Raw genomic sequence first — 27,936 nt, 5'->3', positions numbered from 1 at the left:
AGAGAAACGGTTGAACGGTTTCGTTTTTTCGCGCCCTGGTGGAAAATGGCGAAGCTCGCCAAGTGCGAAAAATCCAGTCGCCACCGAGCAACTTTTTCCCTCGGCCGAAAAAGTTTCGGTACATCGTTTAGGCGTTACGTGTTTCCGTCCAAATAATCCGAACGAAAAGCGTTCTCTTTGCGCGAAGAAGAAATATTCTCCCTTTCTCTCTCTCTTTCCACAGAATTAAGAAAATTTTTATCCCGTCTCGTGACATTTTTTTTCCTTTTTTACAATTAAAAAAAATGGAACTCGAATTCATTGATTAATAAAAGTAAACTCGTTCGCGTGATCACCGTGAGATCTCGACTCGATTTTCTCTCCAAGACTTTTCTCTCGAACCGTCCCCCTCATCCTGATTAAATAGCTCCGTCGAGAGAATTTTCTGACTTTGGAAAGGAGGGGGAGGGGAAAGAAAAGCGAGCGATTTTTCGATTTTTCTTTCTCTCACGGTTAACGGGCGAATTCTTGCCGTCCAACGAGACGGGAGAAATGGAAGAGGGGTATGCGGGTTTGAACAGTTTTGCCTGATAAAATGAAATTCTCCGGCAATCGTCTGAGAATTTCATCGTTCCTCTCCCCTCTCTCGAGGAGCAAGGACATCGTAGCGAAAATGGTGTAAGATATTTGCTGCATGTTAGCACCGATCGTGCGAGAAGGGAGAGAGCGAGAGAGAGAGAGAGAGAGGAAAGAGGGGGTAGGTCAGGTAGGTTCAGGTAAAGCTGGGAGAGGGATGAACGTTCAGGGGAAAGAGAACGAGGGTCGAATTACGCGGCGGTTTTATTTGTCGAAGGGTGATTTTAATTATCGGGCGTAGCTTCCACTACGATGGAAGCATCCGGTTCCAAAGGAGAAAAATATATTTTGCCGGATGGGAATCCCATTCTCGTCCAATTAATGTATAATTAATAAATCTTGTTCACTCGATTCCACGTGTTTATCTTTTAAATATTGTGTATTTGCGATAATTTCAACCGGTTGAAGCGCAATCAATTTCGAGGCTTCCCCCGCTAATCAAACAGTTACGGTGTTATAATATTGTGTCGAGCAAAATGGGATTGAATTCGAATTTTCGACGGACGCATCTCTCGAACGCAACTCGAAAATTGAAAAATAAAATCTGGTTTCTTTTAATCGTTCGCCGTTCAATCGTGGTCGTTACAATCGTCGCGAACTTTATCCACCAGAAACAGTGTAAAGCGAAGAGAGATTTTTTAATGCCAAATAAAATCCCCGAGACTGAAGATTTTTTTCGAAGAGAAAGCGAAAAAATTATCGTCCTCGATCAAGGTATTCGAGGTTTGCCATCGAATCGACACGGTCGGCATCATCGCGACGAGATAGTGTGAAGAAATTGGAAAGTGGGTCAAGATGCGGCACGTACGTGCGGAAAATTATCTCCGGTTGAAGAGGACGAAGAAGAAGAAGAAGAAAGAAGAAGAAGAAGAAGAAGAAGAAGAAGAAGAAAGAAGAGAAAGAAGAGAGGGCGTCTCGAGGCGAGTTAAGAGAGTAAATTACTAGGTTGCGGAACAATTCATCGTGCTCGGTCACGAAATTTCTGGCAAGTGTGAGAAAGGTGGAGGGGCTGGCTGGCGAAGGTTTGGAGGAGCAGCCAATTTCGCCCGCTACCAATCATTTTAGTAAATACACGAGAGGTGGATGCTAATGAGGATAGGAATATCGGGTAGTTTCGTAATGGAGGCAGCACGTGCTAAATTACATTACATAAGTTGCGAACAGGTATCACTGCTTTAATGGATATACGCGAGTAAGTATTCTCTCCAGAATTAACCCACATCCCCATCCACGTTTTGTTCCCACGTTGTGGAAATAATCCCATTTCCCAACTCGAGACGATAACAAATCGATCGTCTTACTTTTTCTTTCATCGAAATGGAAATCGAATCGCGGGAGAAAGAGAGAGAGAGAGAGAGAAACCATTGCGTTCTCTTTGAAAAAACGTTGTATCCTTTTAAACGGCGCAAAGATCGATCTCCCGTAAGTAAGCGAGTAAGAAAGCAGCCACTGGTATACCGTGCAACCAAATCCACGTAGAGAGTCGAATCGATCTCTTTCTCTCTCCCTCTCACTCTGCTCCACGTTGCATTGGAAGTGACGTGCCTCTTATTGGAAATTGAACGAACGCGAGTCCCTTTTTCTCCCATGAATAAATAAGAACCGGTATCGGCGCGGTCCTCGAGGACGCGTATTCCATCGCGTTCAATTAACGCAGCCGGGATTGATCGAATTTTCTCTTCTCGCGTGCTCGGCCGTTCGGAATACGAACTTGTTTCCGTGCTCGATGACAATTTATCGGGGATTGGGAAAGAAGACGGATCTATCTATATATGGGAGGGGTTCGGAATCAAATTTGCGATCGTAGCTTCGCACGTAGATTCTCGCCTTCCCTTCCCTTCTCTTCTCTTTGGCCTGGAAAATTCACTTGCCGGTGGAATAATCCTCTCGTTTCCTCGGCCCAACCTTCTCCCAACCTAACCCTTAATCCATCCGAAACGGGAATAGCGATGGAGAGAGAGAGAGAGAGAGAGAGAGAGAGAGAGAGAGAGAGGGGCGGATTGCAGGAAGTCTTGCAGGATGCCTTTGAAATCGGCGTAAACTTGTTTGGTCGTCAGGTGCGATGCCGATGATTGGAAAACGGGTGGGTTATACACGTGCTCGTCTCTTTTCACGCCGATTGGTCGGTCGGTCGGTCGGTCAAGCTGTATCGGAACGACGAGGTTAAGTCTTGTAAAATCCAGTTAAAATGCAGATCCGATCAATGGGTTCGATAACGATGTCCACGCGCGCTCACACACACACACACACACGTATCGAAATCGAAACGAGCTTCCCGTCAAACTAGATTTATGCACGCCTCGTTTTTCGCGTTGCTCGCATTTGGAACGAGCGTCGAAACAACCTCCGCCGCTTCAGATTTATCTCTCGTAGAATGAGGAGGAATTATTTTTCCTTTTTTTTTTTTTTTTTTTTTTCTAGAGAGAAGAAGAAAAAATTCCGTTGGATTTTTCGTTTTCAATACTCCCCTCTTCCTCCTCCTCCCCCCGTTTTACAATTTTAATTCGAGTCCACCGATGGTTGGACTCGCAAGTTTGGCGCAAACGTTGTTGTACGCGAACTTTCATTAAACGTAAATTCAATTAAGCAGTGGACGCGACGACCCGTTCCGATAAAAGCTGATGTTCGTCATGAAGCTCAGTGCAGATGTTTCTAACGAGCCGTTCTCGTGCGCGATACCCGATCGGACACCGATCAACCCCCTCGTAAAACCGCTCTTTTATCGCTCTCGCCGATAAATTCGCCGCACCGCCGTTTCATAGTTGGTCTCGATGTTAAAATCGAGGCGATTTCGAACCGTTCGCGAGAATCGCAAGTAATTTATACGGGGAAGGAATATCGAATCGGCGAAACAACTCGGTAACTTTGGAATCGTTTCGTTCTCGATTCGTATTCGTAACGCGAGCTCGTTAATTTTTCCTTTCTCTTCTTCTTCTTTTTTCTTTCTTTCTTTCGGGGAGAAAAACGCGATTGGAACAGGTTACGTTCGCCTGTACGGCGATCGGTTTTCGATCAGCGAGAGGGAGGAGGGTTATCCTTGGTGGCGAGCGTGTGGTATAATCCTCGGGAAGGATCGTCGAAAACTACGGCTGGAAGTGGTTGGAGATTTGCATCGAAATCGGATTCCATTCGCCAACGAAATCCGACTTTTCGAAATTTCGTTTCCCGCCGAATCGCTCTCCATCTTTCCTGCCGATCTCTTCCCCTCGTTCCTTCTCCTCGTTCCTCTCCGAAAGCTTTGCGGACGAGAAGTGGGAAACAAATCGTTGCGTCTAGATCGTTTTCTTCGTTTTCCTTCTTTTCGTTTCCAATGCATAAAACATTGTCCGTAACGAGCGAGTAACGGAAGTTATCCCGTTCTGGGAAAGGAGGATCGATCTTATCCACCTCTCTATCTTAATCCTCCTCCTTTCGACCTCTCTTCTCCAATGAATTTCGAATAAAACTATTGAAATTGTTGTAACGTTCTGTTGAGTGATGCGAACTGATGATTTTCGAGACTTTTTTCGAACTTTGTTTTCAAGGATATTTTTCGCAGATGGACGAGCCAGGAGTTGATGGTCGAGTGGCGCTAGTGTCGCGTCATACCACCTCGTACCATCCCGGCTCTCAAGAGAATGTCGCTCTGGGAACGTTTGACTCGAATTCTCGCCGACAAGAAGATACGTGATGTATGCGACGACGTTCGAAATCAAACGAACGTATTGGCGCAGCTGCGTGCGCCCCATTATTATCCGAGTAATTAAATAGAAGCGTGGGTAAGGAAATTTGGGGATTTGAATTGGCACGAATCTGATAAGATCGGTTCCCCTTTTGACAGGAGTGGGTCGATGGGCGAGATGATCGGTGGAGAGTTATGGCGAGCCCATTGTCTTAAATGACCGGATCGTAATCAGTAATCGATAACCAGGGCAGAGCGAGGTGGTCTGACATTCGCGTGACACGGTTACATCGGGGCGTCGTATACGGCTGGCATAAGCGCGAGTCAAGTAGTCTTGATTAAGCCACTTTGACATAATTAACCGCATCTCTAGAATTTGCTCTCGAATCGATCGATGCCGGCTCCAAGTTCGACTCTATCTCCATGGAGAACAGATGGTTCGTTAATGGAATTCACGTTTCTGTTTGCTCGTTACGTGATCAGGATATTCGCATTAACCGACGACGTCCACGTATAAATAGACACCGATTTCGAAATCGATTCGATTTCCTTGGCTTCGGTAACGAGCGCCGGCGGCTCGTTCGAAATTCATTTTCCCTTCTTTCGTTCCGTTTCGAGAAATTGAAACAATTTCTTCGTCGAATTCTGATTTTTTAATCATCGCTCAGTTACTTTTGGAGAGATAAGTCTCGATGATAAATCTTGGAAGAATTCTTAAATTCTGAACGCGACAAATCCGACCAATATCGAACTTTTTTCGAGCTTGAACAATCGTTTTGAGGTTAAAATTTTTAAAAAAATTCGAAAAGTTACCATCGTTTAAGATTTTCTCTATCCACGTTCATGGATGAAAAAGTGGAATACGATTAGTGGAGATTTTCGCATGAAAGATGTATCGCGAGGAATGATCGATTCGCGGAGGGGTGAGGAGGCACGCGGAACGAGAACGACTTGGCAAATTCCGAAGCAAAGTTTCCACTTGGGTTTGGTTTTATCGTCGATCCAGGGACGACAAAGTTGGCGCGAACATGGAGAAAGCAACGTCGCGTCCAACTTGTCCTCCTCTTCTCTCTTTCTTCGCTTCGGCCGATCCAGGAACCGATCGCTTTCCCGTTCTGCGGATTGAAATATTTCCACGAAGAGGAGGAGGAGGAGGAGGAGATATCCTTATTTACGGGCAAGATCGAGTCTCCCTGGGAAGAAATAATTTTGACTCGAGACTATGTCCCGCGAACACGCATCCTAACTTTGAATAAATTTCCGCCGAGTCGGAATTCGATCGTATATTTTTCCCCTTTCGAAGGGAATCGCCTCGAAAACGAAAAGTCGGAGATTTGTCGAGCATATTGCGGCCGGAGGACAGATTCGTTCGAAACGATTTACAAGAATTATCGATTCGATCGGTGGAAAGAATATTATGGAGGGGAAAAAGATATTTTTACGTATCCAGTTTAAATCGTATATACGATTTCAAACGTCGAGTTTTTATTTATATGTGCGTGAAAGCGCGACTCGTATATTCGTCGAACGGCCACGAGTGAGTTCAGCGTAATAGAAGAGAAGCCCACTTACTAATACTTCATCGAAACGGTGCCCCGTTTCTCGACTCGGTCCCCTTAAAATGTTCCCTCCTCCTCGAATCATTTCCATTCTCGTTAAGAAGACAAAGAAGACGACGGCTCTCTCTCTCTCTCTCTCTCTCTCCCCTTCTATTTTCGATTGTTAAGGAGGGGGCGCAAAGTTTGCCACCATCTCGAGATGGTGCATCCTCCGCTCCGAGTCCAATTACGCGTCCTATCGAGTGTGGCGAAAATCATCCCTCCTCCCCACCCGTGGACGTCTCTGGTAATTAGCCCTGGAAACTGGATACAAAACAGAAGCGCGGCAAAGTTAGGTCTGCCGCGTATTCAGGCCCCGTCCTAGAATTAGTCCTATTGATCGTAGCCCCTTTTCTTCCCACCGATTCCGCCCTTGGAAGCGGGCGATAACTTGGGTTGGGAAGAGGATGATCTCTGGTGCCTGTTGCGGGGATCGGGTTGCTTTGACACCGCACAATGGAGAGGTAATTCCTGTTTCTTGCCACCAAGTCGAACTCCGGCCCCTCTCCAACTTCTGTTCCCGAGTTTCCGCGGAATTGGCGTTGCTTTTCTCGTTCGAGAACGTTTCGAGATCGTCCCTCGCCTAATCAAGCCAGCGCCTCGATCGAGTAACATTCGTCTCGAGATTCGAGTTTAAGAGTTTATTCGAAGATAGTTTTCGATATTTCGATCGTTCCATTCAATTTTGTTTATTCGATACGTGTCGTTGATTTACAAGATTTTCGATTAATCTTGAAGGAAATATCCGAATCTCCGGCGGGAAAGACGCATTTCTTCGAAATATGGAACTCTTTTGTTTCGAAGAGAGAAATTACTTTGGTAAGAATGGGGAAACTAGGTTGAGCAATAACCTAGATACGTAAGAAAAAGGGGGCTGGCCGATTCGGCCATTTTTTTAAATATCGTGTCCGGTTGGTCACCGGTTTTTCGCCGGTTGTTTTCTTCGCCGGATAACACCTGGCTCGGCGAAGATAAGGGCGAGATTCGGAACGAGTGGCACGCGATACGTGGTTTACGAGCGCAAAGTGAAAAAACACGAGAGTAGGGCTTTAAAAACGCTTATCGCGAAAGAGAGATGTCGACACGTTACACGACCTTGCCGTTGATAAAACTCGAGTGCGGTACCAGTAGGTCAAGCATCTCGTTCGACTAATATGCCAAAGAGAGGAAGAACGCTTGACAATTTCTCGTACGAAGACAAGGATTCTTCCTTCGAACGAAATTGACGATTTGACGACGATGATTCCTTTCTTGCGTCTTGCGTTTCGTTCTATTTTTTCATTTCTGCGAGATATGAAAGAAAGAAAAAGAGAGAAAGAGAGAAAAAGTTGATGTTGCGGATGCGCAGCAAAGATCGTGAAAAAAATGATGAAAGGAAAACTTTAGATTCTTTCTAAATTTAAAAAAAAAAAAAAAAGAAAGAAAGAAAGAAAGAAAAGAAAAGAAAAGAAAAGAAAATTATAGAGAAGAGCAAAGTAATAAAATGTAACAAAGTGTTCGTGTTCACGACACAGATACACGAGTGATATACAGCGTATTTTGTAAAAAGAACTCGTAGAAAGAACGTTCGAGAATGGAATATTCTTGGCATCCACATTTATTACGAACGGGGAAGAGAAACCTTTGCAAATCCATCCACGTTCCGTGTTTAAATTACAAAAATACGAGGGAGGGGGGAAGGCTTATAAGTGCGGGACGAGGGGGGAACGAAAGAGTTGGAGCAAAAGGGTCGATTGGCTCCAACGCGACGATTGTTTTATCCGAGGTTATTCCGATTAACGAAACGATCAAAACGATCCGAGGGCTGTGATTACGATGCGCCCTTCCTTTTATCTCGCGCGCACGAAAACCGAGATCGAGTGTTTCGAAACACGAGGATCCGGGTAACGAAGTTAGGATGATCTCGGCCCGAAGTTGACTCGAAAGTTAATTCCAGCGGGAGAAAAGTGTCTTCGTTGCAACGTTCTCAACTCTCTTTGGACCCGTTGGCTCTATAAGCGTCGTATCCAGTTATAGGCCGTAGGCGAGGTAAGGTTTCTTTCAGCAGGCGCACGAGAAACACGCCTCCCTCTCTCTTCCGTGGATCGGTCGATTTTCTTTTTCAACTTGTCGTGAATCCCGTGTGTGTGTGTGTGTTGGTGTCGGCGAAAAAAAGGATTGATTCATTTTCTACCCGAGCTTTTCTACCCGGGATCAAGCTGTATTCAAGCAGCTACCGCTTATCGCGATACCAGGGGCTCGTTCTTCTCACAAGCGTCGTTAAAAAAATACGGGTCACACGGCAGGCCAGTGGTTACCAGCGGTTACCAGCGAACGGAAAAATTTCGAATTCTTATTTGGACGGAAGGGACAGGAGGGGGAGAGAATAGCGTTCGACTATTGCGTGCCCGTGATAACGGTGCGTCGCGTGATGGATGGATTCCGCGATGGATAACCACGATAATAACCTTTCATGTTCCGTGTTTCTTTTTTCGAGATGCTCATTTTCGTTATCGATATTGGAAAATAATCGCGGACGAAAAAAATTTGCGCGTACCTTTTCGTGTTCGAACCATTTTCTAACGATTCATCGGATGAAAATACGAATTTTTATTCCTTCCTCTCTCGAACTCATCGAAGTATGTACGAAGGGGAGAAGATATTACGTTACATTGTTCCCTTGTTTTTTCTCTTTTCTTTTTTTTTTTTTTTTGCCAGAGGATGCGAACCGCTGACGTGAAGGGTCTCTTTTGCGCGAGCAACGGCGAACGCTCGAAGCTCCGACCGTTTCGAGGGAGAAGTAGGCCAGCTTGTGCACGTAAAGACTCCAGTTTTTGTGACGCATAACGTGTTGGAGGTCGGTCAAAGGGAAACCTCAGCAATTCGCCGAGATCTGACACGTGACGTTCGGGGATCGCATGCCGACGATGATCGAAAGCCGATCCTTGAATACGAATTAACCCTTTTCTCGCCTCGGGGATACGCGTGCGTTGAAAATTAATTTACGAATTTTGAAAACGTTTTACACGCTCACAGGTAAAATTAATCCATTTTGCCATTTTATCGAGAATAATATAAAAATCGACCCCATTTCCTCTCTCTCCCCCCCTCCCTCCCTAGAAAAGAATATTTTGAGCGATAAAATTGACCAGATCTATTGACCCGAGTTTTCAGTTTGGCAGCGTTTCTCTATCGGCTTCTCAATCGAGGAAATTTAGAATGGAAATTTAAGAAACGACGAAACAACGAACGATCAATCGCGAAGGAATTTGCAGAGCGAAATTGAAATTTCGCATTTTCGGGGGAGGAAATCACCCCCGTGGCGGGAAGTTAAACAGTTGCGGGGGGAAGATAATCTTTTTTTAAATTATTGGCGAGTAGTCGAACGAGGGTCGATATATAAGCACGATAAGGCGCGAGGCATACGAAATACGAAGGGAAGAATTATTGCCAGGATGGGATAAGGATAATCCTCACGTTCGAGGATTAATTGTATAGTTGCGAGTTCTCTCGCGTGAACGGTATCGGGTCGCTTCGATCTGGACGATTAACCGATTCTAATTGCGCGTTTCTGGCACGCGCGTGACCCGCCTCGCCAAGGAATTCGCCTTCCTTCCTTGTCCAACTTGTCTGCTCGAGCGAATTTTCGTCGGAACGAAATTCGGGCGGGGAAGAAGAATTTCGTTTCGATTAACGGCGGATTAACGGCGGTTTCGGGAAGCGAGATATTTTTCTCGTTAAGGGCATACGAGAGGAGGGGCGTACTTTTTTAAAAAAACTCTCGAGGAGAAAGAGCTCTCTCTAGAGATGCTCTATAAAAATATTCCAAAGAGTATTTTTTCTTTTTTTTTTTTTTTTTTTTTTACGAGTGGAGAGATATTACGAGACGAGAGCGATTCTCCAGTGATGATGCACTCGTGAAATTCTCCGGGACAATTCTCAATAGTTTTTTTCTTTCTTTTTTTTTTTCTTACTCTCAAATTGCCTCTCTGCGAACTTCGATCTCGAAATATTCGAACGATCTTCGAAAGCGAAGGAAATTTTGCTGTGTCCATTAGATTAGAGGAATAAATAATGATAAAGGAACTCTCTGATCTTTCGAATCTATTTGCGTCTTTCGATCGCAGATCACGCGAATCCCTCGTCATTTCTCCAAATGATCCATTATATATATATATATATTATTTTATTTTTGGATAGGTGGAGGGAATCTTTAATTCCTCGGGTATAGCTTGCGGGGATATAGGCATCGATCTTTGGTTCATTAATGGAATATCCCTTGGTTCGTCACGTCGCCTCCTTTTCCTTCTTGTAATTACCCCTTATTGTCGGTGAAATCAAATTAATCCCGATTCAGAGCGGACCCGAGGCAGCGACGGTCGTCGATAACGGTCGTCTTTTTTTTCACTTGTCACACACCGGTCATTAATTATCCCGGAATTCCACGACCGCCCGCGCTAATTAACACTCATCCCATCCATCGATTATTCTTCCATGTGATCCTTCCACACCGCCCCCACATCTCTTTCGCGAATAAAACTTTTTTCGAGAAAAGTTTAGTATTTATTTTTAAGTATTCGCTTTTAATTTTTAATTCCATTTCAAGATTCCATTTCGAACGAGTTTGCAAAAAAAAGATTATATCGTACGGACAGGTGCGGGGAGGATCTCGAGAGAGTTTTAATTACAACTCCTTGAAAAATTCGTGTATAATTTCACACTTTTTTCGTTTCTTTTAGAAGAAGGAAAATGGCGAGTTGTCAAGATATATCTCGTATATAACGAGCGTTGTTCGGCGATCGATAACCGATCGATTCGAAAGTTTGGAGGGTGTAAAAAACACATCGTGCACGGAGGAAACAACCGCGAAAGAGACAAGGAGCGGAGTAATTTTGCGGATCCGATTGATTGAATTCCCGAGTACGTATAAACCGAATTCTATATTTCCATCTTCTCCTCATGCTCGAATCGGTTAAATTATTTGCAGCTCGATCGAAAATTTTTCTCCTCCCTCCCGCAAAATACACGCGCCCGGCTCAAAATCCTAGCTGCGAATTCTCGATAAATTCATTTTCAACAATGAAACATCGGACCGAGTACTCTTTATTATATACACACCGTGTGAATATTTCCGTTCATTAACGTGGAAAAGGGGGAATGAAAATCATCTCTCTCTCTCTCTCTCTCTCTCTCTCAAAAACGCAAACGATCGAATAGCTTAATTATTTTTACACGAATTGTCTTTTTCCTCGTTTTCCTCTCTTTCGTTTTTTCCCCTCCTCGTCGTCGATGAATCGGCGAGATTATGCGAGAGAAAGTGGGGCGAGGATCTATCCGGTGGTGTTTACGTTACGTTAAACGAAAGTTTCATTACGTCGTAAAAAAGGGAAGCGCTGTAGGATGGACTCGATCTCGACAGAGAGAGAGAGAGAGAGAGAGAATGTGCGGCTTGTTTCGTGGAAACACGGTTTAAAGTAGTAACCAAGCTGCTAACCAAGCCGTTGTATTTGTTCGTCTTCACCCGCGATCCCAATTAAATCCACAATGGATAACATTGTTCGATGAATGGATAGAATCGGATGAGGGTAAGCTAACTCTCTGTTAACTACGGAGGGAGGGGAGGGGAGGGGAGGTTAGCAGGGTCCCCGATCTGCTCTCCGGAAACTGAATTTGAATTTCGATATCCGAATGTGGTTCAAGTTTGAACGAGAGCCACACGATGATAATTAACTAACGTTTCGATTTATCGATTTCGCGTTTTAATCCACGTTGAAAATTTCTCTTCTCTTCTCTTCTCCCCTTTTTTTTTTTTTTTTTACCCGTTCGAACGGATAATCGGAGTGAAATTCTTTATTGAAAACGTACTTTATCTCCGATAAAGAATCTCTAGATTTTTCGAAAACGGCTCCTTTCACCCTTTTTAATTTAAAAAGTACACTTCGTTTCCAAAAATGCCTAAACCGAGGGGCCAACTTCTCCTTTCAACCCAGACTTTCGAGCTCTTCTCTCTCTCTCTCTCTCTCTCTCTCTTCCCTCGTTGTCGTCAGAGAGGATCTCTATCCAGCGCGAATTTTTTTCGACGCAACGCGTCGCGAAAAATCTTCCCTCTAATTACCCTCGCACGCACGGGGTGTCCCTCCCCTGTTTGTTCGCCGCCAACGAACCGCACGCGTTGAAAATCGTCGCCTCTCGGCCTAAAGCCTACTCTCCCGTGTATAATGGGACGAGAGGCCGATTTTCGAAGGGCGCTCGCTTCCCTCGCTTTAAAATTAATTTCATCCCCCTCCTCCCCCACAAACTGGAGTTTGTTTACGGCGGTCACGTTTTTCGCAGACTCTTTCCGCGACAATCGATTTCGCGCGTTCCGCTCTGCATATATTCGCGCTCGTTACGTGACCAGGTTCGTCGAATAAGCGAAAATTTTTGCCATCACCCGGCCGCGGCGCTATCTCGCCCGATTCTCATTACGATCGATGATTTTGCGATCTTTTTTACCGACTTCCTGGTTAAAACGGTTACAAGCCGTTCGGTTAAATAGTCGAATAAACGTTCGAGAAATATTCCTATTCTTTTTTCTTTAATTATTCCTCGCTCGGCGTTTAACGGTTTAGCGATTTAGTGGACGTGTGGAATCGTCGTCGTTGCGTCGTCCATTACTTTTCCGAGGAATGAAAATATATTCGAGAGCAGACGGACGTTTCGCCCGTGCAAGATTATTTTCATTTTGCGTCACGAAATATAACTCTTGCTAACTAAAGTTTTTTTTTTTAATGCATTTGAAAGAAAGAAAGTTTGTATGTTGTATACAAGTTATTTTCGGTTCCAAAATTTCGGTTCGCGAACCCAAGTACAGTATTTATAACCCAATTTATACGCCGTGGATTCGAAAATTATGAAAATGCGATCCCGGGATAGTATTGGAATAAATATAGTTCCGGGCCAAAACACTGCGGCAGTGTTTATTGTATCGAGTGCCAAATTTTGTCATCGATGATTTTTCCCCGCCCCCCTAGCATTGGCATTTATTTATCGCGGCGGCGGCCCCTCTTCTAAAGCGCGAATCCAGACGCGAGTTTCCAGACCCAGGATAATAATTTACAAGGAGTTAGAGCGCGAACGGGTGGAGCCCGTGTTACCAGATTTAACACGCGCCACGGACAAACGGATAGATATTGGGCCGGGTTGTCAACGCGTTATTTACGACTCGTTGTAATATATTGATTTGCGCGGGTCAGGATAGAGGCTGCCAGCAAGGGAATACGATCGTGCATGAACCAACCAATCTCTCTTTCGCTCCACAGAATCCTCCCTCTCTTTCTTTTTCTATTTCGAATCGACAAAATTGTCTTCGAATTATTTTCCTCCACCGGATCGTTACAACTGATTCTCTTCTCCCTTCCTCCTCTCTCTCTCTCTCCTTCGAAAAAATAGACGAATCTTTTCAACCGGAATTCCAGCTCCAGTACTTTTTTGTGACAATGGAAAAAACTATGGTCGAGAAGCGATTAGGAACGGAGTCAAAGAACTCTAAGAAACGAGTAATTTTTCTCGATAGGGCGGATCGACAAAGTTTCTTTTTTTTTTTTTTTTTGCTCTCAAATACGTATTCCTACTCTGTAACTTTATATATATATATTTTTTACGCTTAATGTCGGTTAAGTTTTTATTTTTCGAAGAATTCTCTCGAACGTAGAAAAAAAAAAAGAGAGAAGAACGAGCGAGACGACTTTTTACCACGAGGTTGGAACGTCTTTTTCGAACGAAAGTTTCGATCTCTCGAAAGAGAAACGGGGGAAGGGAAAGGTGTGTTCGACGTGCGCGAGGCAGACACCTTGGAGAGTACTTATGCCGCGTATTTGCGAAACACAAGAGGGAATGGTCGAGAGAGAGAGAGGGAGGGAGAGAGACAGTTTTCGAGGAAAGGAAACGTCGAGTGAGAAAACGTTGCCCCGCACCTCCGAGTCGTCAGGAACAATTACACGCGTAAACATTGAAAATTCTCCCGTGATCGAACGAATCTTTGAGAAAAAGAGAGACAGATGAGAGAGAGAAAGTTCGAATATTTTACATTCGACACGCGAGAAATTCCAACCGAGTGACGAGTGTTTGTTTAAAACAAAAATCTTTGGGTCCCTTTTTTCGTTGAGTGCACGGATTTTTTTTTCTTTTTTTTTTTCTTTTTCTTCTCCAGGAGAAACCGCAGTCGAGGAGTGGTGCACCGATCTTTTTCAACTCTCGGAGCGGAGAGATAAAGAGAGCTCGAATTTATTTAGCCGCGAGAGAAACTCGCGGGATCTTTTCTAAACAGCGTTGTCGAGTTTTTTCTTTTCTTTTCTTTCTCTTCCTCTTCTTCTTCTTCTTTTTTTCCCCTCTCTCTTGAATTCGTAGAGATTTGAACGAAGCGAAAACAAAGGAGCGAATCGTTGCGTTGTTGCAGATGTTTGTTCTTCGTTCGAAGTGAATCTCATTCTCGAGAAATTTTGTTAATCGTAGCGCGTAGAATATCGAGGGATGGATAATAAATTTCATCCTCAACGCAACATTTTTCCTCCAAATTCGAAGCACGACTTGGTACGTGGCGTTCGAATGGGATCAGCGTCAGACTACAAAGCTGCATTGCGCGGATTGGACGGAGTTGCTATCGGGTTACTAATCAGGCTCGATCGAGGGAAGAAAATACACGCATGAAGGTAGTATTTTTATGCAACAATATTCGCAGGCAGATTAGCAGAAATTAGCTTGAATCAAGCCAGAAGCGATGCAAGCATAAAACGCGCAAAAAAAAACGCACGATCGTATATATTCCTCCGAGAATCGAACGAGTCATCAAATCAAAACGAAACGCGGGAACAGAGAAAACTCTTCCGTCCAGTTTCCATCCATCGGAAAGAAGAGTCCAAGGAAGAAAAAGAAACAAAAGAAAGAACAACACGACTTCGAAATTTCGAAACGTGCGGGAAAAATGAAAGAAAGAAAGAAAGATAAAGAAAGAAAGAGAGAGAGAGAGAGAGAGAGAGAGATTATGCTTATCGTGAACAAATACCTGATTTCGTTCGCTGCTACGGGGCTATACGTGGTGTAACGTGGTGCTTCGTGGCGCGCTATTCGTGGAGCCAATCCCCTTGTACGTGCGTACAGCTTTACGAACTCGACAGTGCGAAACGAAAGGACTCGCGCGTGTACGAGAATTGGAAACGATTTTACGAAACGAACCCGAAGGGAGGAGGACGGGGTGGCTCCCCTGTCTTGGCGTCTTTCTACCGATCGATGGATCGATGGATCGAGCGGAGGAGGACAACAAGGCGTTCATACCAGCGAAACGTTCGTCGCGCACCGTTCGACTCGTTTCGCAGCGCGGTTATCGCACGACAGCGGCCGCGATCGAGTAGATCGAAGTAAAAGAGCAAGTGAGGTAGACGCTAAGTAGTGCATGCTTGGCTTTCTAGCGGACATACCCAGTATGTCCATGACTCGGCCTCGTGGCTGCGCTCGTGATGCTGGCGACAGTAGTACTGGCGCCGTTTCGCTCAGACTCGAGTTGCCAGCACCGACCACCACCACCACCACCACCACCACCACCAGCGCCGCCGTCGTCGTTGCCACTACCACCACCACCACCACCACCACCACCACCCGCGTCCCCTATCAAGAACCGAGACCCCCACCCGGTGGCCTTAGATGGGCGTGCTTGCACGATAGAAGGGGCCTCGATGGACAGGGGAGTGGGAGGGGGGAGGGTGGCGGCGAGGGTGGAAAAATGTTGCCCTCCTCCGCCCCGTTTCGAGAACCAGCCCGCGCCTAATATTTCCACGGGGGACGCGAGGAAGCCTCTTCTTGGAAGGATCTAAGAGGAGGATCCACGCATTCGCGAGAAATGGGGAGAAGAACGGGAGAGGGTTACGGTTACTCTTGCTCTGCCTTACTCTCCGACGGACGATAAATCGACGACACCCGAAGGGAGAAGGGGGGAGGGGGGGGGAAAGGGCTCGAAATCGGTTCCAATGATTTAATTCCATTAGGGGAAGGGAGAGAGGGGGAGGGGGAAGGAAGGTGGGCGAGGGTTATGGTTAATACGAATGTTAATACGATTGGGATTAATGGAACGGTTCTTTTTTTTTTTTTTTTTTTTTTTTTTTTGCTTTGCTTCGCTCTCTTATCTCGTCGTTATTTCAAACGGAGAAAATTCATCCAATCTTGTTCGAAGGAAAAAAAAAAAAAAAAAGAAAAAGAAAAAACGTAACCCGTAAACCATGGGGGGAGGGGGAGGGAGGGAGGGGGGGGGGGTCAGCTCGATGTCGATCCGATGCCGCGTTGTTCTCATGCAAGTGAAATGGAGGAGCGTAAGAGATGAAATTTCTTCTCTTCCCGGGAAGGGGGATTGGCGTGAAAGGACCGAGGAAAGCGAAAAGCTTTCGAACGAATGGAGGAAACGGGGTATTCTCTTTGCGCCCGAGTGAGAAATTGCAATTAGCGAACGCGAAAGCGTCTTGGAAACGCACGCGTTTCCGACCCATTAACGAATATTCCCGCATACAAGCCACGTTTAATGAGCGATGTAATTTATTGGCACTACTTAGAACACGGTCTAGTTGCGGTTTCCAGCTAATAGGACCTACGATCTTCGACTGGCATCGAGACTGGCAGCGAGCGGAAAGGGATGCCATTTTCGGCGGGAGGTTTCACCCTCCTATTTCCCATATTTCCAAGCTTTATGGAAGCTTTATGGATTTTGCTCGTCGAACTTGCCCTCCCCTCCTCCTCCTCCTCCTCCAGTTGGACTTTTCTCTCGCTCGGACTCGCCTTTATCAAGCCACTCGCTCGTGTATGCCCCCTTCCTCGTCTCGTGCGCTCTGTCTATCCGTCCATTCGCGATTCACGAAATATTCTCGACGGAGAAACACCATTTCGGATTATTTCAAAATTATTTCGTTCGAAACTTTGAGAAAGAGAGGCGCAAGAAATTTCTGAATTTCGCTCGCCTTCGATTTCTCTCGTGTCCACCGGTACAACCGGATAAATGGATCCCAGGGGAGAGAAGAGTGCTCCATAAAGCAGGGGGGACAGTTCTGTTTTCGAAAACAAGCGGCGCAACAACTGGGATGGTGGCCTGTTCCACCGTCCACTCGACGAAAGGAAAACGCGGAGGTCCGGTTATTCGCGATAAAGCAGCGAACCGTTGCTGACTTATGGCGCGTAAACCGAGCGGACTCGAAACCTGTATAAGGTGTAGCTCGAATCCATAAACATCGGCAATCCACTTGCTCGAGAATCGAGAGCAAAGAGAGAGAGGGGGTGGAAGGCGATCTCTCACCTGTTTACGCGACCGGCTGGTAGTGACGTGGCCCGCGTGTGTGCACGAGGTCTCGAGCTGGCTATCGGCTTGATAAATACAAGCGGCCGTTGAATAATGCATAGACCGTTGCCAGCACTCGGGAGTAAACAAGCGAGCCAACATCGATTCGCCTAAATCTTACTCCTCCTGTCTTCCTGATCGACTTTCGTCGCGTTCTGCGTTTCACGCCGTTTCGTTCCTCCCTCTCTCTTTCTCCTCTTTCCGCCAATTTTTCGAGTTTAATCTTCGAATCGTTCGATTGGCTTGGCGAGGAAAAAAGAAAGAAGGAAGGAAAAGTTTTCGGAAAGTGTAGTGTAACAAGAGATAATGTAAATACAAAAGAAGAAGGGGTTGGAAGTTTTGTAAATTTGACGCGATAAGTGGCATAAGCGAGCGAAGAAATTTTTCGAATTTAATCTCGTGAATAACTTGATTCCTGGTTGGAGGTGTCCCGTTACGGAGAAACCGTACAGATTTGCCGTTGTTTCGCAACGTGGCATAAGAACGAACGAACGAACGAACGAAGAAGAAGAAAGAAAAAGCATCCCTGAAAAGGGATTAAGATGTTTGCCTTTGTAAATTTTTTAACGTGTTTCTCTTTTTCTTTGCGGCGTAAGGACGAACCTTGGAATTTCTTCTTCTTTTTTTTTTTTTTTGCATTTTAATAGTTGCCGCGAAGAAAGTTTAACTTTTCCCGTGTAAATTTGGCGAATAAGCGAGCCAGCCACGAATCTTTTGAATTTACTTTCGAATTTATTTTTCGAAGATACGCGTGAAAGAATCCCAAGATTTTGCACGATATTCGCGCCGAGATTCGAGAGTCGTTGGATTGGTTTTTCGAAAAAAAAAGAAAGAAAAAAAGGAACACGGGATATAGGTGTGTTTCGATGGTGGTGATTTAATGAATAAAACGACGTTAAATTCTTCTCTGGTTTAAAGGCGGCGCGAAATCGATACCGTTCAACTTTCTCTCTCTCTCTCTCTCTCTCTCTCTCTCTAGAGAGATCCTTTTGACCAGGTGCGTTTAACGCGACGAATTTTTCGATTGACCGACCGCGTAATTGCACTATGGGCCCCGCCACTCCTCCTCGACTCGATCGAATATTTGAAAAATCTGGCACACCGTGCGGTCCTGTCTGTGTCGAATCTCGGAAAATGGACCGGATAGAAGGGGGGAAAAAAAAAAGAAAAAAAAAAGGGCAAAGAGTGGAAGGCGGAGAAAGGAAAACGAGGCGCAAAAATAAATTTATCGAACCTACGATGAAGGGAAAAGAGGTAATTTCGTTGAAAAATGCGATGGCTGACGAGAGGGGACGAACGAACGAACGAACGAATGAATATCGAAAGTGATTAAAAGAAAAAAAAAAAAAAAAAAAAAAAAGAAAACAGAAAAATATACATACTCGTCATGAATATTAATGCGACGACGGGATGTTCTTCGTTGAATTTTTCCTCGGCTATAAAACACAGCTTTTTTTTTTTTTTTTTTTTTTTTTTGGAATAACAAGAATCGCAAGATCCAATTTCCTCGGTTCGATATAAAAGGAGAGAAATATGTACACGTGTATGTATACATGCATACGTGTACACGCGCGTGTATACGAGTCGCCTTTTAATAATATTTATCGTAATTCCATAAATCGATTCGCTCTTCGTGACATCGAATAGTATTTGGACATCGAAACCGTGCGGATATCGTAATCAATGGTATCGATATCATCTTTGGCCGCAGCCGTCTCCATCCATTGCTCTTCCGGGCGACGAGTCGAAGCTGTCGCGCCGATCGACAATATACGCGAAAGTAAAATGAAATGAAACGCGAAAGAGACGATCTTTCAACGATTAACACCTTCGAGTTCTCTCATATACGCCACGATAAATTTTGTATTTGCGAGGATCCGCTCGTAACAAAGGCACTCACTGTTACAACACGCGTTACAACATAAAACGCGTCGATTTTCGTTTCGTGTTGACGAATCGAATCGAAACTACACACACACACACACTACGAGTCACGCCCACTAACCGATCAAACGGTTTAATTTCGTTCAGGTTGATTGGCCTGCACCGTCAAAGATCCCAAATTGTCCCAAAAACGTGCAAAACCCCTCCCTCTTTTCCTTTGTTGAAGTTTCGACGCAAGATCCGATCGCGTTGGGAAGACGAAAGATCTGATAATGAGATATGATAAAATCGAAGATCGAAAAAAGATTCGAGATGAATAAACGCGTGTAAAATGTTTGTCAACGTTTTGTCATACTCGATGTCACGCAGCAATGGGAAACAAGTGGTGTATCGGGTTCTTCGAAACGCTGTTCGCAACCGCAATACCCCGTCACCGTTAATGAGATAATTTCGTGTGTGGCCGGGGATATTAAGCCGTTTCGGTAATTGCGGACGTTAATAACGATAGACGTGTTGATGGAACACACCGGCAATCCGTGTTTCGGAATACTAAGCGGGCCAGACACGGCCACACTGATCAACTCGTCCACCACTCGGTAAATACTCGGACCAAATCAACGCAAGATGGCGAATTACAGACGAATTTCGTAGGACGAGGAGGAGGCAAATATTTATCGGACCGAGTGTACGAAAGTCGTCCAGTCCAAGGATCGATCCAAGTTTCTCACGGTTTCAAAAGTTTCTCGACCCGATTATCGTTGATTAGAGAACGTTAGTTATCGACACGATCGGATATCCGCAAAATTCTCGTCGAGAATATAGCGCGACACTATCGAGGAAACCGTATTTCTTAACGGGTACGAAGTTTTGCACGAAGGTTTCAAGAGTAGGAGCACCGTTTGACTGCCAGGTGGCCAATTATCAGGGAACTCGTATTTCGCGTCGTATTTCTTAGGATAAATACCGATTGCCAGGAGAATATAGCCCAACTTGGCCTATATATATACGAATGAGATTCAGTTCCACCTTCCTCCACGCGCAGATTCGTTGAACGTGTTTCTCTAATTGGCGATCAATTATCCAAAAAATAGCACATACACACACGAATATTGATCCGCGGAGATTTTCGATTTAATATCCCTATTAATTAGAAACAGTGATCCACGATTAATTACAACTGAGTATATTACTGCACAACAGACGATACAGCCGGTAAATGAAATCATCATCACGGGAAGAATATCTCTCGAATAAATAATGTTCATCGAACACTGATCGATCAAAATTGGTAAAATCTAAAAATCGGGATTACACTCCTACATAAATCGAATCGCGAAATCTTCTCGATAATATTTCTAAATTAGAAATAATATGGAAGAAACACGCAACAAGAGAGATCCTTCTAACACTCGTTCGAGTAATTCGATTTAATAAATCGTCTAGGCAAGAAATATATATATATCGGGTGGCACGAATTGTCATCGTCCATGGTCAGACCCGAGCCAGCCCCGCTGCCAATCATTATCTCGACGGTATGCAGACATACCACCACGTGCGAAACCGGGTATGCGGGAGAGACCCGTCTACGACTACGATCCGGTCGATGAGGGAATACGGTGGCTAAGGGGCTCTCGCTGTTGGGGGGGAGAGAGGTATGGGCGACAAAGCCCCGGGACCGGTATATTGGCATACCAACGGCCGGTGATATGGGAATACTTTAAGAACAACTTTATAGTTCCACCCTTGCACGAGTGAATTCGCGAGACGATCGAGACACCCCTCTCCTCTTTTTTCTCTCTCTCTCTCTCTTTTCCCCCATCTTGTTCCGTTCCTCCAACCCTTCTTTGACCCCGTTTTTTGGACGCCCGTCCAATATACACAGGACAGACAGACAGACGCACGTGGGTTTAACAAGGGTCGGATTTACCGAGAAAGATCAAATTGATTCGCCCACCAGTCGAGGTATATCGAACGCGATAGTGCGCTCCCTTTGACGCGATTAAATCGAGAGACGGGTAAATCGACGGGTCGATCGACGACGAGAACACACGCGTATTTCTCTATGCTCGCGTAGAACGATCTTGGTTCGAGATTCAACGTACCAATGTATTACCTCTAAATACGGTGAATGGAAGAAGGGGGTAAGGTGATAAGGTTGTTGGGATAAAAGGGTAGTAAATCGGAAGATGGAGATTAAGTCGAATAAGCAAGAGTCGTCTCGTGTTCAGGAGAGAGAGAGAGAGAGAGAGAGAGAGAGACTTGTTTTTAAGTATTCCACGACTCCTCCTCCTCGTAACGCGTTGTACACGTTGAACGGGATTAATATCGGTGAATTAACTCGAAACGACGATCTACGGGGAGAGCTTAACTCGAACGCGGTAGGTAGATAAGGTGTCTTGCTCTTACTGCCTATTGTGCGCAAGCTTTGCAACGTATGCTATGAGAACGTATTGCAAGGCAATTCTGTTATCCTCCCCCTATAAAGATACACGCGCGTCTCTGCGAGAAAGAATCCCATTATTTTGCATTCCCGTTAAATCGAATCCAGACGCCTCACCCATCCCTCCAATTCTCCCTCCTCGCAACAATTCGAATTCGATCTGATTTCGCTACGCCGTCGTTTATTACGTCGTTCGATGGATCCGAGCTTTCGTCGGGAAACGAGCTATTATCGAAGTTCCTGTTTCCCGACGAAACGATCCGAAAGGTAAACGATGAAAAGTCGGGTATTTCTCGGTTTTTTTTTTTTTTTCGAATCTTTGAACGAACGGATGATCCGAATCGTTTTTCTTCGATTCGTCGCATCGACGATTATCGAAAATTCGGTAATTCCGAGAAATCCTTTTCGATCTTCGGAACAACGGAGGATGGTCAAAGATTCTTCAATTCTCGACTTTAAAAAATAAAACTTTTATAAGTAATATTTAACCTATCTTTCTTTAAACACTTCTCAAGCGTTACCTTAAAGATTAAGATTAAGATAATTAATCGCACGTAAGTGAAAATTGACACGACTGATTCGATATAATCGTGGACGCCTGGTGTCGTGGGTCTTCTAAATAGCGTCGATCGTTTAATTTCGCTTCGAGAAACCATATATATATATATATATACGAACGCTCTTCTCCAACTACATTGTGCCAGGATGATCCCCTTAAGGAGGTCTGAATCGAGCCGCCTAATTGCCACGGTTCTCTCTTTTTTCTCTCGTAAAAAAAAAAAAAAAAAAAAGAAAACCTTTCTCTCTCTCTTTTCCCTCTCCTCTTATCTTTTTCCATCTCGCGGCCTGTCATTCCTCTCGGCCCGGGATCGATTTGCCGGTTGAATCGAGGAAAAACGAGAGAGAGAGAGAGAGAGAGAGGAAAAAAGGGGCGAAAGCGAAGAGAAAGGTGAAAGGAAAGGTGGTGGTTTCCCCTCCCCTACCTCCTCTTTATCGAGGAGGAAGGAAGAAGGGGCAAAGAGGAGCGTTTAAGAGGCGTGGGCAAGGTAAATAAGGCAAGGGTGGCGGAAAATTTGGCGGCGGAAAGTTTGGCAGGAAGCGAGCGGGCAAAGCGAGTCTGAATGGGCGGCGGGAGGGAGCGGAAGAATCAACGAAAGCAACGAGAGTGGAAGAGATAAAGCTCGCGGATATTTAAGGGAAGCTGGAAAGGCGGCGTTGGTTTGTCGGTGTTGTTCGCCGCCTCCTCCTCCTCCTCCTTCTCGTCGTTCAGAAAGCAGACGGATGAACGAAGAGCAAAAGTGAATCGCAGGGAGAGGGAGGAGAAGCGAAAGAGAGGCCTTGAGAGCAAATGGAGGAGCAGGAGGAAAAAGAAGGAAGGAAGGAAGGAAGGAAGGAAGGAAGGATGGAAGGAAGGAGGGCAAGCTACTAACAGCGGCTTAACGCTCGCCAATGGAAGTCGACTCACGTGCCACGCCACCGCCATTTTACTGTAAATCAGCCTTAAACCAGGGCCGGGCAGCTTACAATCAAACGTACTTAGCCGGCCTTCCCACCACCCGTTATAAAGAGTGGCCGTCGGGACGAAAATGGAATATATCCGTGATCATAAAGCATTCTACCCTATTTTATATATATATATATATAAAACTCGCGTTTTTCCACTCGTTTCCTTTTTCCCTACTCTCGATTTACCCTCGATCTCTCGCGGTCCCTTTTCTTCTTTCGATTTCTCTCGCCGAAAAGCAGAGAGAGAGAGAGAGAGAGAGAGAGCGGCGAAATGGTTTTAAATCGACGATATACGTTACAAATCGCTGAAACGCTCCCGATTCCTTGAGTTATATTAAAAGGTAGAATTACGGTCGCCATAATACCATAGCCAGCTCTCGTAGAAAGGTTCGCGTGCGAGAAGAATCAAGAAACTTTTACTCCGCGCGATTTTTATTGTAACGAGAATCGGATAATCGGTGATCCGATGCGACGGTATAATAATAATAATAATAATAACAACAATACTTCTGACACGGGGATACGGACGAAGAAGAAACGAGGCGAAACGAACGAAATAAATCGCCTGATTCCGTGAATTAGCGGGCAAGCTTTATTGCCGGACGGTTGGCGAATAATCGGCCGTTAGCCGGCTTTTATCCGCCGCTGATTTACGTATCGCGTAAACTCGGTCGGTGTAAATTGCTGTCGGATTCGTTGCAACGATTGGGGGAGAGGGACCTCGTAAACCTCGGGCGATAATGATTGAGGAGAATCGAGGCGTTTAGAGAAGGAATTTGTCGCCTTTTACTTTTTTCATTCTTACACTGGAGAGAAAGGGTTGAGAAATATCGCGAGACGTTGGGGAACGCTAGATCTCCCGATAAGCGGTCTGCGCGAGGGGATAAAAAATGTGTAAGGCGGAGTGCAGCGATATCGAGGGGGATGATCGATGCCAGAGGAAAAGTGTAACGTCGTCGGTTGGCAGAAATTACATCCGGCGTCGTCGAGTAATTCCATCCTTCGTGGAAACGAAAATAAGGATCGCGAATTGCGTGCGAATTGCGATCTCGTCGACTAGAGACCACGATATTGTAAATTATAAATATTTATCGATCGAAGATATTATCGCACGCATTCGAATCCTTTTGCATTCTCTCTCGCGGAGAGAAGTTTTCGATTCGGAAATTTTCGTGAATGACCGTTTAACGAGATTAATTTCGCCAGGGTTATCGCGAATTTCCATACGACTTCCTTGCAGGTCCGAGGCGATAACCGGGATCAGAAGGGACCGTATACCCTTGTACAAGATTAAACAGAATACGGCAAAGGGGGGGGGGGTGCGATGATCAAGATTAAAGAAAACTCTAATTGGCGCCGAGAACGTTGGAAATGATTCCTCGAAATTCTTCCTCGACTCAGCTTAACAGTAAAAAGAGGAAAACATATACATATTTTCAAAAAAAAGAGGAGCAAGCAAAAGAGTATTCCGAGCACCGAAACGGATTGCCCGTATCGCGGATGGAGAGACAAGGCGAATGTCGGCTTTATATAAGATAACTCCGTCACACGGAGGGAAGAAAATTCGCGAGAAGAAAAACTCTCGTCAGGGAAACGCGATAACGTTGCGAGGCCTCGCTGCGTCTGGGCTGCGACGAAACGAGAGGAAATAAGCGGAATAAACGTTGGTCGTGTTGAAATTGAAGCAGGTGGCGGTAAAGAGAGAGGAGAGAGAAGAGTATTCCGTCAAAAACGAAAGAGATTATTATACGCGTATTAGTAGATACGCGTAATAGAGTTTTGGAAGGCGAAGAGGATGGGCGAAGAGAGAACGAAGAGAGAGGAGACGGCAATCCCGTTTAGGAAAATGTGGGTGTGCGCGGTCGGGGGCAAGAAATATTCAATTTACCCGTCACGCTTTTTTTGCTCTGTTTCGCATAATCGCGGTCGAATGGTTTGCCATGGTTGCCACTTCTGGCGGGCGTGCACGTGGCACAAATTACCGGAGTAATTACCGGGGAGAGAGGGATTGCCAGGCGTTTTCCTTTTGCCCGATCCTGCCCCCTTCCCCCCTTTCCAGTTTCGTTTAGCGCTCGATCGATCGGTCGATCGACTCGAATTCGAATTTATGTAAGCAAGCGACGGCCGACCGTCCATCGTTTACCCTTTTCGTTTCCGTACGAACGACGCGTTCTCGATCCTTCGGGCTACGGTTAGAAATTCGATAGGAAATTTCGAGCGCGAGGATTCCTCCATTCGGAACGAATTTGGCGAATCGTTGGAGAGAAGAAAAAAAAATGGATTTCTGGCGTTTTTGCGGCCGATGTCGAAACTTTGAAATGGACGAGCGTCGAATTCGCACCGATGGCGTGTGGCCGGCCAGGTTTTTTCGCCGTATCGTGCGAATAATACTTCGTCCCGTAATGCTGCTGTACCCTCTCCTACGAGTCTGGTTAAAGTTTGGTTAAAATCGTGGCACGGGGGGAGGGGTGATAAATCGACACCGCCGCGTGTCCATTTTTTCGCTTCGTAAACAATGTAATCATTCTTTTCCATTGACATGGACGGGGAAGGGGGGGAGAGACGAGGGCAAAAAGCGTCGGGGATAAAGATAAAATTGACAAGAGACGGCCGGCATCTGGACGTAAATGCCGCTCATCGGGACGTTATCGTGGCCGGCCATTACAAGATAAATAGTTTTCATCAGGCTGCATCGTAAATCTTCGATGAAATCCTCTCGAAGTAGATGCGAGGAGAGGAAACTCTCGCCACGCGGGAGAATCCCTTGGAATTCTATCGAATCTTTTGATAAAAAACTTCAACTCTTTTGGATAAAAAATTAGACAATAATAGAGCGCAAGTTGGATTCTCACTATACCCTCTCTCTCTCTCTCTCTCTCTCTCTCTCTCTCTCTCTCTCTCTCTCGTTTCCATCGTCATTGGATGGCGCGCTAAAAGAGCCATCTCCTGAAAAGAGATCGGCGATCTTTCTCTTTAGTGAATTATCGCGTACGATCGCGTAAAACAACAGGAAGGAAGGAAGGAAGGAAGAAAGGAAGGGAACGTAAACCATCCGGTATTCCGTTGGAAAACGCCCCATTTACTCTTCCTTCCTCGCGTCTTTTACGAGCCATCCAGGGGAAATTTCCCGGATATCACGGGAACGGTTCGAGAGAGAGAGAGAGAGAGAGGAGGAGGGAGAGAATCCCCGTCTAATAATCATCGAGCTCTGCGGAATGGACGAACGGTCGAAAATCCCCGCGATAAAGACGCGAGGCTAGGAGAGCCCGGGTAACCCCGATTTACTAAGCAGCGGACCAGAGCGGTTGGAGGGGGGGTTGCATGTGCAGGATTTTGGCCGGACGCCAGCTACGGCACTGCGGATGTCGATGGTGACACGAGCACCACCACCAGCTCGTGGGCTTTGCCGGGCTCTCGCTTCCTTCCCTCTCGGCCCACGCTACTTTAACACGCGTCTATTATCCCTTCCCCGGGATAAAATTATTTTTTACACGCGTTTCCATTTCTTCGCGCGAAGAAGAAAACGGAGAGGATTCGGGGGGGCAGAAAATTCGTACCCTCTTCTTCGAACGGATGAAACGGATGAGATTTTTCTCCCAATTGCAATTGTCGTTGCACGATTGTCGCCTCGAGAGACGACAGCGCGCGTCCAAATGGGCGTGGCCCATTTTCGTTACGAGTTTGAACGATCTTCCCCGTTCTTTTCCCGCCGCGATTTATCCGGCCGCGCTCATTAAACTCGTAACGAAGCGAAACTCGCGCCATCCCAAACTCGGAATTCCCGTGTCTCGTTCAATTTTATTATTGTACGGCTCTAAATGGAATTTATCTATAACGGTAATTTTAATCTCCGGAGAAGAGAAACCGTTCGATTATTATTACTTTGTTTTTTTTTTTTTTTAATCTTTATTCTCTTTATAAAAAAAAAAAAAGAGAACGAGAGAGACAATCGGCCGGCGACCCAATTTTTCCCCCCCGCTTACGCACACACGCTGGCGCCCTCTGCGCCCTTTACACCCGCAAGCTTTTCAATTTCACGCTCGTTGAATTACCGCTGAAATCGACCAGCCAAACTGCACTTTCGCGTCCACGTCATCCTCGCGTTCCACGAATCTATCTAATCTGTCTATATATCTTTCTATTCCCCTTTTGGGGGAGAAAAGGAACAGAGGCTCCTCGAGACCGAGTCCATCCTCTTCCTTACCGATCGAGAATCGGAAAGAAACGCGTCCGACCGATCGTTGATCGCCGTTGCGTTTACTCCTCGCCGCTTTCCAACCGTTGCCTGCCAAATCCTGCCAAAATCCCCTTCGTGTGTCGCGGGGAAACGCGATGGGGGTCCCGATCTCGTTACACGCCTCGTTTAGGGGCCACCTCTCTGACCCACTGAACTTTTCACCCTTCACATTCGCGGAGACGTTTTCGTCCCGGCCATCCACGAATCGTGGAGAAAGGATCCCGCATTTTTCTACGTTTCCAGTTCGGCAACTTTGCGTGGAAATTTATGCGCATAGCATACGGTAATAACACTTGAAATTAAGCGAGTAATTTTTTTCTTTTTTTATATTCATTTCGCTTCTCAATGAGCGAAGGAAATTAATTTAAACTCCGCGCTACTTTGCAGTCGATTGCAGGAAACGATTGCAGCCGCGATAAAACAAAACTGCCGATTGCTAAGGAGGATTGTCCTTTTTTCCAGTTTCCAAAAACCTCTCATCTTTCTGTTTTCTTCCTCCACCGAAGGAAGAAAATTAATCAGATGCGGTTCGCCAATGGGGATGTTTCATTCGCGTTAAACGTTTTTGGACGTCGACCGTTCCGGTCGGATGATCGTACCGTTGCTCTTCTCCTCGTTCCATCCATCTAGAAACGGCGTAAACAACAACTACTACTACTATTA

General features: G+C 45.5%; 1 protein-coding gene across 2 annotated transcripts in view; it reads right to left on the bottom strand.

Annotated features, from left to right (window-relative positions):
• Positions 1-27,936, bottom strand: part of cpx (synaptic transmission protein complexin) — a 218,841-nt gene that overhangs the window by 29,514 nt on the left and 161,391 nt on the right. The window contains exon 1 of one of the 2 annotated variants that reach the window (XM_086902425.1): positions 15,309-15,414. The exons of the other annotated variant lie outside the window; for it this stretch is intronic. Coding sequence (XP_086758551.1) covers positions 15,309-15,321 — 13 coding nt within the window. The 5' untranslated portion in view covers positions 15,322-15,414. Of the gene's footprint in view, positions 1-15,308; positions 15,415-27,936 lie in introns of those variants that run through there. 2 annotated transcript variants of the gene reach the window in all.

Source organism: Apis florea, unplaced genomic scaffold (genome assembly GCF_048593485.1).
Source record: "Apis florea isolate Af1SG1 unplaced genomic scaffold, ASM4859348v1 contig_2272_pilon, whole genome shotgun sequence".
Classification (NCBI taxonomy): Eukaryota; Metazoa; Arthropoda; class Insecta; order Hymenoptera; family Apidae; genus Apis; species Apis florea.
This window is presented reverse-complemented; position numbering and strand designations above follow the sequence as displayed.